This window comes from Indicator indicator, chromosome 18 (genome assembly GCF_027791375.1).
Source record: "Indicator indicator isolate 239-I01 chromosome 18, UM_Iind_1.1, whole genome shotgun sequence".
Classification (NCBI taxonomy): Eukaryota; Metazoa; Chordata; class Aves; order Piciformes; family Indicatoridae; genus Indicator; species Indicator indicator.
In genome coordinates, this window is record NC_072027.1 from 150,709 (window position 1) to 162,762 (window position 12,054).

Sequence of the window (12,054 nt, forward strand, 5' to 3'; positions counted from 1 at the left end):
GTTTAAAAGTTGAAAGAGGAAAGGAAAAAAAACTTCGAAAAGAAAAAAGGAGAGGGGGAGAAAATTTGGCGGGTTTGTTTTCAAGAGGAAAAAAATCGGGGAGGTTAAAAAAAACCTAAACAAACAAGCAAAAAAACACAACAACAACAACAATCCAAACCAGAATAATTGGGAAGGTCTCGGTCCGGGCGGCGCAGAACAGCAGTCGCCGGGGAAGTTGCTGCGCGGCGCGGGGAGAAGATGCCTCAGCTGGGCAGCGGCGGCGGGGACGACCTGGGGGCCACCGACGAGATGCTGGCCTTCAAGGACGAGGGCGAGCAGGAGGAGAAGATCCCCGAGAACGCCTTCACGGAACGCGACCTGGCTGACCTCAAGTCCTCGCTGGTGAACGAGTCGGAAGGCAGCGGTAGCCCGGCCACCGCCGCCGCTGTGGTGGCCGCCGCCGATCCCGAGGTGAGCCGAGTCCAGGCCGAGTCAGCCGCGCATCCCCCGCCCCGGCTCCGCGCCCTGCGCCCCGCCAGCCACCGCTCTGCCCCTCTCTTTTTGTCTCTTCCCCTAATGCAGGCCATGAGGCGTGTGCAGGATCCGCAGAGAGTTTATCAGGAGAAGCTCCCGGACCACATGGATGATGGTTAGTCATGATCACCCCCGGGTCTGTGTGTCACCCGTCACCACCTCTGGTCACCCCATCCAGCCCCCCCAGTTCCTAACCCACCACCCCGTGACTGTCAGGAACGAGGGCTGCCAGCCTGCCTGATACAGCCCACCTGGGGACAACTGTTCCTGGCAGCAACGAACCACCCCAGTTCCCTGCATGTGGGACCAAGCATCCTAGGGATCCCTGGTACTCCCCCATCACCCTCCCCAAGGAGTGTGGGGCACGAAGAGTCCCAAAATGTGCTGTAACCTCTCCAGGGCCCCCCAACAGGCAAAGGAATCACCTGTCCTAAGGTGAATCTTAACGGGAAAATCAACTTTTCACAGGTATGAAGCATCAGGACCCAGGGATGTATAAAGGATCTGCATATTCTGGCTACCCTTTCCTCATGCTCTCAGACCCTTACCTGCCAAACGGATCTATGTCACCACTGGTGAGTGCAGCCTCTCCTCACGGGGAAGTTTCGTGGTCTCTCTAATTGCTGAAGTGTGTCACAGTTATCTGCAGGCACCTGCATGTGCTTTTTATCCTGGTTTCTAAGCTGGCCCAGCGCTGTGCTGTCCAAACTGGAGGGAGAAGGAGTGGGAAGGGGGAAAGATTCTCAGCAGCAAACACCTGCTTCATTCCAAATTTGCTGGAGGAGTTTCTTTTTCAACCTGCCCATCATCTGGGTTTTCCTTTACCCTTCTAGCAGCCAAGACCTAATGTCTAATGGAAGAACATCCCTTCCTTTCACTGAGCCACAGGGTTTGGAGGCAAGCAGCTTCTGGTGTTTGTGTTCAGGGATCTGTGTTGCAGCTTAGTCACAGTTTGATGTATCAGCTTGTAAACCAGCCAGGTTCTATGGGCCAGAAAGTGGATTTTGTGCTTCAAAAATGGCAGTTGAGGTTTTTAGGAAAAGGCTTAATACTGCTGAATATTCCTGTCGTCTCCCTGTAAAGTTTGTCCCTCTGGGGTCAAATCAACTTTAGTGATTCTATGTCTTGTATATAAGTTTTGCTATCTGGATAATTACATGAAAGGCTTCTCTACACAACAGAGTTATCAGAACTTTGGAAAATAATGCCACAGCATTGCAGCAGATAGTCAATATTTGTGTTGCTCATGGCATTGCTGCCATCCTTTTGGACCTTATTCTGCATTTGCAGTCGGTAAATGAGAGCAGAACATCGCTTTATTTCAGCTTTAGCCGTTAACCTGTAAAGGGAGAAGGTTTAAAAGAATATATGATCTTATTAATTTCAGCACTGCACATTGAAAGGATGTTAAACTAGAGTGATTAAAAATGGATGGATTGTGGTGTATGAAACTCAAAGTGTGATGAAATACTGTTCACTGGAATCACTGCTGGGTCCTCCCACCCATCCTTACCAGCCTGGATGGCAGGAGATGGGTCCCTCCATGATCCTGGTCATGCCCCAGCACAACACTTCTTGGGGAGCTGAGTTCCTGGCTGCAGATTATTGTAACTTTGCTGAGATTGGTTTGTAGATATTAGGATCAGTCCCTAAATTATATCTTCCTTCAGCAAGAAAAGATGCATTTGCAAGGCACAACCAGTGTACATTATTATAATCCAAATGAGCATTTCTTCTCTTGCTTCTTACCTCATGTCCCTTTCTCCCTATATCAGGTATCCCCATAAAATAGTAATATTTTCTGGATAAATTTTAAATTATTATATTGTCATATCTAAATGCATGTACTTTGCTTCCTGGTGTAGAATCTGGGTAAATCCAGAGTTATATTAGCCCAGCAACCACTTGCTGCAGTGGAATATTTCTTTTAATCTCAAACCCTTACTAGATGGGTGACGAAGTGCAAAAGCCTATTTATTAGCAATTAAGCTAAAAAGTAGATTGTGGTTTGTGAGTTGCCTTACCCTTTGACAATGAAATAAAAACCCAAGAAGTTGCTCTTGGGGCTGCAGACTGGACTAAACAGACTGTACAGAACTCAAAGAGGAGAAGACTGAGTAGCAGAGAAGGAAAGGTCCCATCCCCTTGAGAGCCACAGAGAGCACTCACCCTCTCAGCCAGCTTCTCTTAGGCCTGTTCAGGTCCTGCTGTGGTTTGTGTGAATTCAAAAGGTGGTTTGATGTTTTTAGCCAAAAACCTGTTACTTAACAGAAAACAGGAAGATTTCTGCCTTGATTTGGCACAACACCTTATTCTTATGTATCTTTCTGGGCAATTCTGTCTCGTGTTTTTGTTAACTGTGCAAAGTTTATCGTGGCCAGTGATGTATTGCTCCCATATAGATTTACTGCTGCTGTGTATATTAGGGGAAATGTGGGCTATAATCTGGTGGCTGCTTCAAATAATTGAGGAGGTCAGATCTGTGCCTGAAGATTGCAGATGCTTAACCAGCCATAAAAGTGTGTTTAATTAACACTTGAGCAGAGGCAGAGTCAGGGAGGAGGGCTGGAGTGAGTGAATGGGATTACGTATCACTGTCATGCATGTGCTTGATAGTGGTGATTGTGTTTTGCTTAATGAGGCTTCCTGGAATGGTTGTTTGCAGCTGGGATTAACTTCAGAATCTTCAAAAAATCAAAAATTTTAAATTATTAACCCAAGAGTACTTTGGCAAACAGTCAGGGCTTTACATGTGCCTTGCTAAACCTCATACAGCTCCCTGAGAGGCAAAGAGGCGGGGGCAGCACTGAGGCTGTGAGTGGAACCCCCATCCCATGACACCCCATAAAACCATATTTTCTTTCCATGGGCTCCCCCCTAGCCCCATTGGGGTGCTGTGAGGGGTGCTGGAGCCAGCCCAGAGCACCTGCCCAGGTGGATGTGCTGCTACCGGTGTTACTGCCATGCTGCTTTCTTTTTTGTCTTATTTTTCCAGCAGCAGCAGTTTTGTTCTGTTTCCCTTGAGGTGGTTGGAGCCTGCTAACTGTTCTCTGCTCTGCCCAGCATCCTGCTAGGCTGCCCAAATGTCCCCAGCCAAAACTATCTCTTTTCTATAGCAAAACACGCTCACTTGAGTTATGTGCGTGCTCTGGTGTTGCTCCAGAGTGATAAAGTTAACCTGTTGGAGGTGGTGGAGTCCCCGTCCTTAGAGGCATTCAAGAAACATGTGGCCATGGCACTTAGGCACACAGTTTAGTGGGCATGGGGGTGTTGGGTCAGTGGTTGGACCCAATGATCTTAGAGGTCTTTTCCAACTGAAACAATTCTGTGATTCTGTGTCCAGGTACCTGACATAAGTAGCAACACTGAGCCCAGATGATGTCCCCAGCAAGCACTGGGATGTGCCTCCCCACAGCAAGCAGATCCTGGGTGTTCAATTTGGTGACCCACCTTTGCTGCAAGCACTGGTTTAGAGTAATTCATAGAGTCATAGAATCCTTTTGGTTGGAAAATACCTTTAAGATCATTGACTCCAACCATTCTCCAACTCTGCCGAATTTGCTACTAAATCATGTCCCACAGCACCACATCTCTGTGTCTTTTAAACGCCTCCAGGTGGTTCAACCACCTCCCTGGGGAGTCTTTTCCAGGGTTTGAGAACCCCTTAGGTGAAGAAGTTCAGCTGGAATGATGGTGGTTTTAGCAAATAGTCAGTGGTGCTATCAAAGAGAGAAAGCCAGACTGAGGTGTCGACAGGACATTCATTTGCTCCTGGAGCTGGGAAGAAGGCAGCAAGCTGAACTCAGCATCTGGTGTTTTGGGAGGGTCCAGTGAATCCCCATCAGCTGGCTGGGCTGAGGTGGGCATGTTCAAGGTCCAGTGTGTTTCAGAGCATCTCAGGGCAGTCTGCATTAATCCGAAATCTCTAGCAGAACCCTTTCTTCCTCGACTTCCAGGTGTCACGTGTTGTCTCGTGACTTCCCTTTGACTCCCATGACTCTTGCAGAGTCCAGTGGAATCTGTAGGTTAAAAATCTACAGGAAACTTTCAAAGAATATTAACAAGTTGAGAAACAGTTTTTCTAAATGAAACAGAAAATCGTAAAACTATATCCTTTTTTAAATAGTACAAATGACTTTAAATCAAATTAAGGTACATCCTTCATAAGAACATCAACCTTTCAGGTGGTTACAAAGATGAGAGGTCAGACATGGTCAAACATGTTAACACTTTGATCAGATTAAAATATTTTTCTTGCTACAGTTGTATAATTGAGTTTAGACCCGAGGGGGTTTTCTGAACGTTGTTATATCTTGTACCGTGCGGTAGTTAAGTGGTAGAAGGAGCGTTTAAGAAGTTCCTCTAAGTTCCTTTTGTAAATAGGTTTGGAAATTAGGGGAATGAGCCATGCTGTGCCATGTGTGGGGCAGAAGCCTTCCCGCTCCAGTTGATGGAAGAGCTCCCGGGAGAGCTCCTCGCACCTCCTGTGCACCTCTGTGGTGTGTGAGGTGTGCAGGCAGAATTCAGATGTCCTGTAACAGAGCTGAGCCGTCTGTCCATGTCAGAAACAGAGCTCCCAGGGGCTCTGGGGCTCTGGAAAATGGACACTGCCTCATTTTCTTAATTGTTGCCTAACTGGAGCTCAGGTAGGAGCAGAAGGGTGATGCTGCATTCCCAAGCTCAGGCCTAGGAAATAGTGCACATGTCCAGAGGCTGGTCCCCGTGGTCCACTTGGTTCCTTGAGCTTGGTTCCTGGTGGTTGATTTGAAATATCCCCTTGGGCAGGGCATGATGCAAGCACAGTTACTGCTGTTCTGGGGCCACAGGTCCTAGATGTCTAACATGGTCAGAAAGCATGGAGCTCAGTCTCCTGCTGCCCTGCACCAGACACAAGTTCAGGCAGCAGCAGAAGCACTCCAGTAGCCCTGGGACCTGACCTCTGCTGCTGTAGCCTCTTCCCTCAAGGCTGCTGTGTCCCTTTGCAGGGAGAGGCTGGTGACCCTGCAGCAGTTGGTGGGAGGAAATCTGCAGCTTGGCTGTTTCAGTGGAGCGGTCTTCCTGTCCTAGCTCACACTGTCAAGGCAATAACTTTTGCTTTTTCCTGTGTCATGTTCTAATCCTGCTGAAACCAATGGGAAAACTCCTCAGAGTCACCATGTGATGGGGACTTGGGCTGCTGCATCCCTCTCCAGATGTTGTGCACGGAGGGAGGGCAGCTGCAAGCAAACAGTAGCTCCGTGTGTTCCCAGCAGTGCCTGCTTCTGTGGGAGAGCAGCATCGCAGCCAGGCTCCCTGGCAGCTCTGGGACTTGCCAGCATGTTAATCTGTCCCCATAAATTCTTATCTTCCTGGCAGAAAGCATGAGGAATGTGGTGGCTGCTGACGGACATCCTGTCAGACAGACAGATGAGCAATTTATTCACTCCTGACCAGAGCAAATCCGCTTCTTCCAGCTCTTCTACCTAGCTTGAAATAGGATAATGATGAAAATAACTTTAAAAATATATATATATATTAGAGTATAATATCAGCTAGGTGGATGTACCAAGGCACAGGGCTTCCAAGGTCATTTCTTGCATGTCTGATTCTTGTATGCCTTGGTTCCCCCCTCCCCCCCCCCACCAAGGAAAATTCTTGTGTTAATTTGTGAGTTCATATCACACCCTCAATTTTGAAGCAGAACTTCCCTTTGAAATAAATTAGAGAGTTCTGCCTAAGAAGCAGTGAGATGATACAGCATTGCCTGTGTGTGGTCCTTAGAGAACCTTAGTTTGAAAATTGTTGGGAATGAAAAAAAAAAAGAGGAGGGGGAAAAAAATGTCACAGGGAAACAAAAGCAAGTTTTATGTAAATCTGTGGATGTGAATGATCCTGCACGTGATTCAAACAGCTAAACAATATCTGCTCTCCCACTGGGATTCCTTCTCAGGCTACCCTGGCACTGGCTTCCCAGGCATGGGATGCTGGCACGGGGGAGAGTTGCTGTGAGTTCCTGTATGGTAAAGGCAGCAGTTCTTGCAAGCTGCCAACTGGTGCTGTTTGTGAAATATTTTTAGCTCAACTGGTTGAGAATTTGAAGAGGAAATCAAAAGCCTAACATCTACCCAAGCTCCTAGAACTCATCTGTGTTAACGATTGATAGTTTTGAGATTTTAACTGTGGAGAACAAAATTATTTGGGTCTAGCAGTACCCAACATGTCACAGATGAAAGAACAGAGCTGGTCTGAGATCCAAAGCTTTAATGGAGAAGCAGGGAGTGGTGGGAGGCTGATGAGTTCTGCAACGTGCTCTTGCTGCTCACCAGCAGGATATGTGTCCTCCTGCAGCTTGCAGTCCCTTCCCTGTAGAAATTGTCCATTCACCATTGAATTCCTGCATTTGAATGGAAACTGAGTAGTGCATATGGTTGGGTGTGATGGTATTTGCTGTTTGAGTACAGTGTGTGTGCCTGTGACTAAGCAGACATTGCTGAGATGCAGGGATGACTGTTGGCTGCTCTCGTGGATCATCTGTGAAGGGCCAGATCCTATCACAGGCTGAACCCCTCTCTTATCTCTAGCATGATCTGCAAGGGAAGCAGGGTTTCAGGACATGGGTGGTGTGCACTGCACACCTAAGATTGCAGTCTGCTCTGGACTGTGTGTCTGGGTGTGCAGGACATGATAGTTATTGGTAGAGAACCATCAGGTGCTGAGAAATATCAACAGTCTTGAGGAAATATCTACAGCTGGTCATTTGTTTCAGACCCACACTTCTTTGGCTGCCCTTTGGCCATGAGTAATTCAGCAACACCAAATTTAGTCTTCATTTTATACAGCCCCCTCACTAATTCCCCACAGAGAAGGTGAAGGAAGGACCTGTGAACATCACAGGTGCTCACAAGGAGGCTGTGCTGGACAGGGTGCATTTCGTTCAGGCATGTGTGATAAACAGTTCAGTCACTAAAATCTCCTGCACCATGTACAAGTCACAGATCCCTCCTGAAATCCTCAAGGATTGTCTTCTACCATCTGTTGCACTGATTTGAGAATGTTACCAGAGATCCACAGCACTGTCCTCTTGGAGAGGACTTTGCCACTGTGGCATCTTCTCTCTCTCACCCCTCTGAGATGTTTGGCTGTCCACAGCTATCACATAAGGTTGTGTACTGCTCATTTTCTTGGTTTCTCCTGCCTCTGCTGCTTCAGCTCACTGCTTGTAGTGCCAGGAGATGGCTGATGTCAGCATTTCTCCCAGCCTGGTGGGCTCTTACCTCATCATTTACCAGTGGTGGGTGGAGGGCACAGAAATTGGAGAGGAGGTACAAGTTGCTTCCTGAACTCTTTGTAGAGCCACTGCGGCAGGGAGAACTTCAGAGCCTGGCCATATCCCAGGTTGGTGCCAAGATGGGACTTGTGAGTCCCTTCCACAGGCTCTCTCATGGGATGTTCCTCCAAATCTCCATTTAAAAAGCAGTCTGTGATGTGATATGTGCTCATCAGTCTGTCTGAGGGATGAAGCAAAGGTTGGGGAGCTGGACCCATGACTCAGAGGGTTGCTAACAGGATACAGAGCTTGTTATTTCCTACTTTCCAGATTTAATCCAGCTGAATCAGTAAAGACTGAACACCAGTTTCCTCTGCTAGCTTGTCCAGCAGTCTGTCCAGGAGGGCATGGCTTCCTCCAGCCCCCAGGCAGGGTGAGTTCCATGGTGTGAGTGATGAGATGTCCTGGGAACCTGCAAAATCTGTACCAAGCCCTCTGTAAATGTTGGCTGAGGTCTTCATTCTCACATTGGGATTGCCAGTTCAGCACATGCTGCTGGCTCACAAACCCACCTACCTCAGTTCTTAAAGGAAGTGATTGCAACATCGTGTGCCTCTGATCCTTGATCACAGCAGGGTCTGTTTCTTGGTCACCTCAGTGATCTCAGACAAAGAGCTCTCACCTTCACGTCCTTACAGAGCAAGCTGTCACTGCTCTGTCCTATGGCATTTCCGATAGATTTTTGTCTTTGGGTCTTTAGAATTTGTGACCCTTCCCAAAGTCATGAAGGACTATTCCACTACCTCACCCTCTGTGAGGTGGTTTCATGGAGAAAGTGAGACGTTTGGTCAGTACTGAGGATAGGGAGGGTTAGCAGAACCTGGCAGAATGAGCAGTGTGCAGAAGCATCCAACTGGCTGGAAGCATTGGTCAAGAGGTCACCAAAGTGGCTTTAAACCACCATTCCTCTCTCATCTGCTGCTTCTGTGCCAAACACGGCTCAGCTGCAAGGAGAAGAATCTAGTTCATTGTGTTGCATGGGGTCCCAAAATTAGCATTTTGTTAAACGAAACAGTAAACTCAACAATGCTGTGGTGAGTTTTTGAAACCAAAGTGAAGCTGGACCCTAGAATCTGGAGCACTTTTCCCCTTGGGTTGTAACAACTTTACATTTGATTAAATGATAGGCAAAAAATGTCTCAACAGTGTCTCCTTTGTTCCATGGAGAATCTGGAACTATCCTATACGAAGTACACATCTGCCTTCAAGAGCTACATGGTAATCATGGACTGACCCAAAAGAAACCCCAACTTTTTTGAAGTGATTCAGCTTGAGTGCTACATGTTGCATTTGTTTGCTGATGTGGTTTGCTCTGGGGAATAGCACACGAGGGTAAGCAGAGGTTCTCCTCTGATGGGACTTGCACAAAAGCTAAATCATAGAATCAGGGAATGATTTAGGATGGAAGGCACCTTAAAGATCATCTGGTTTGTGAAAGCCCAAGATCATAAAGTGTGTTTGGCTCAGCACAGGGGGTGCAATTACAAACACGCTCATGGAAGAAGCATGTGGGAGATCTTCCCAGCAAAATGCTTAGAAAGGATCTGAAATGTGGGGCTCTTAAGGCTGAGGATATGTCCCTGTGGAGATTGCTTTCATGTGTAGAGAATAAGCCATCGTTAGATCTGCCCCATGAAAACTTGTCCGTAGCATGGAGAGGCTGAGGAGTTGGTTCTCATTCTGTGCTGCTGCTCAGAATTACTGGCATGGAGATGGTGAGGAGGAGTCCTTTTCTTCTACAAACCTGGCTTTGTGTGATTTGCCCTGAAAGAAGAAAGGCTGCTTCTGACGTGGGAGCCAGGGCACAACCCCTGACACCAGCCAGAATCCAGCCTTTGCACTTCTGCTTCTTACAATAACTCACAGACTGTCCCGGTGCCAGCTTTGATCCGACCCTCCAGAGGGACACATGGATTCAGAAAACCAGGTGATGTCTTGTGGGATCACATCCTGCTGTCCAGAGTGATCCTTTGGGACTAAAATACCCTTCTGAACCCTAAATCCAAACCAGAAGCAATAATATTAAATAAGGAATAAACCAACAATAATAAAAACAAACCCCAAACCAACCCACCCCAACCTTTTTGTTTAACTTTCTCTGATACAAAGCAATTTCTCCAGGACTGAGCACCATATGAAACACATTATAAATGCTCTTGTAAAATCCACATCGTTATACCACATGAAAGGCTGGGTCCTAAAAATAGCCATTGAGAGAGGATGCAGGCTAGTAGCAATTTGGGTGATCATGAAATGCTTGTGTTAACATTTCTATGCCTGCACACCCACAGAAAGCTTTGACTTTCGAATATTCTTAGCAACATTTGTGCTTTGTAGAAATTTCCATGTTCTGCTCCCACCCCTTGCTCAGTGGTGTTCCTTTCTGATTTTTTCCCCACACTCCTTAACCCTGGTTTGGGGTAAATGAATTTGTTTTATTTATTTCACAATGGACTCTTTTCTTGCTGTCAGTTGGACAGCAGTTGACAACATCAGTTGTATTTCCCTGTCTTCTTTCTAGCAATGGAAATACTTTCTTTTGTCTTCAAGAGACACACAAGTCCCTGATATTTCGGAGGGGTAATTGTCAAATATAAACCCAGAGCAATGGATGATAGCACGAGGAGCTACCACATCTATACAGCCTTTGTATCTGCTGTAGTATTCAAAAGAAAGTAAATAAAATCTGCAGTAATTATACAGTAATGTGTCCAAAACAAAAAATTCTTCCTCATCCCAGCCATCAGAGGTTGGCTTTTGTTTTGAGATATGAAAGGATGCAGCCTTCTGCCTTTGGTGGGTTTGCAGCAAAGCCCTGGATAGCTCTGGGACAGACAACACAGTCCTGCCAACTGATATCGCTCTGGATCTTTTTGAAGAGCTCATCAGGTTGGATTTTATTGCTGCTGTGTTTTGCTGTAGCTTGTTACTTGTTTGAAATCATTACTTTGGGGATAGCTTTTGAATTTGCAGTGCTGCTCTCATGTTTGCATTTTGATTTTCCAAACAGAGCTGGGGATGATGGAGATGTGCACCCCCTGACATGAGGATGTCTGAAGGTTGTGGTTTAAGCCTGTCCAGGGTTTTAAGTGCATGCCCCCTCTAAAGCCACTTGGAAACAGTCTTTTTCCTCAAAATAAGTTTGCTTTTGGAATTGGAGCAAAATCTTGGGAGATGGTGAATGAGATAATAGGGTGTTGAAGAAAATGACATTGCTTCTTAAAGAGCTGGCATGAAAATTATTAAGTCTGAAGTTTTATACAAATCAGATGTAGCTGTGGTTGCAATGGGACAGGACACAAACTCTTCAAGCAAAACAGCTCACAGTGATTCACTGTGTACAATTTTTCTTTGTCTTGCTTTAGCTTCAAGAGCAGCTCCTGTCCCTTGTCCAGCTCTGGAGTCCCTTTCTGGTGGAAACTGACTGTCAGGTCCTTGGATCAATCTGTTGAATCTTTGCAGGCTCTTAGCTACTTTGAAGAATAAAATGTTGCAAATGACATCACAGAAATTTGTTTGCTGTTGCTCTTTTAGCTCCCTAAAACAGCTGGACAGGGGGAACATGAGAACACCTTGAAAGAGCAACAAATTTATCTTGATGTCCTAGAGGAAGTGCATTTATTTCTACACACAGGCAGCAATAGGTTAAGGGTGTATTTCCACCTGAGTGTAAAGAAACACTGGCTCCTGTTGGCAGCATGCTCTGTGTAATCCAACAGACTCCAGGTGTGTAGAAAAAGCCAAAAAAAGCTCTTGAATGCTTCGGGTGTGAAGTGCCTTAAACTCTTGTGTGGACACCTCCAGGGACGGTAACTCCAGCACCTTTTTGTTATTATGGATCTGAAAACAGGGTTGTATCTGGCAATGTGCATTTTCTGCTCTGCCAGTGAACTCTGCTTTTCCTTCCAGGAGTAGAATTCAGGCAAAAACACTGAGTGTGTGCTGGTTGGGACTTCTGACAGCACTTGAGCACAAGAGTTGTTGAAGAGATTTCATTTCTTGACTTGAGGACAGGAAATAACCTGATCCATCAGTGCTGGTTGTTTGGTTGTTGGCATTCACTGGAAATAGCTTATCACTACCTGTACATATTTAGACTTGGTATGAAATGTTGGTAAATGATAGTGCACTACTTGTGCTGATCCAGTGGATCTGTGTGTAAAAGCATATGGAAGAATGAGGCAGGCAGCGGTGAATCATAGAATGGCTTGGGTTGGAAGGGACCTTAAAGG

The 12,054-nt window shown here is 46.3% G+C and overlaps 1 protein-coding gene across 1 annotated transcript in view; it reads left to right on the top strand.

Moving 5' to 3' along the window:
* Positions 1-240: 240 nt before the first annotated feature.
* The window catches only part of TCF7 (transcription factor 7), a 72,166-nt gene continuing 60,352 nt past the window's right edge, over positions 241-12,054 (top strand). The window contains exons 1-3 of the mRNA XM_054389449.1: positions 241-453; positions 565-631; positions 985-1,091. Of these exons, the coding sequence (XP_054245424.1) occupies positions 241-453; positions 565-631; positions 985-1,091 (387 nt within the window). The remainder of the gene's footprint in view (positions 454-564; positions 632-984; positions 1,092-12,054) is intronic.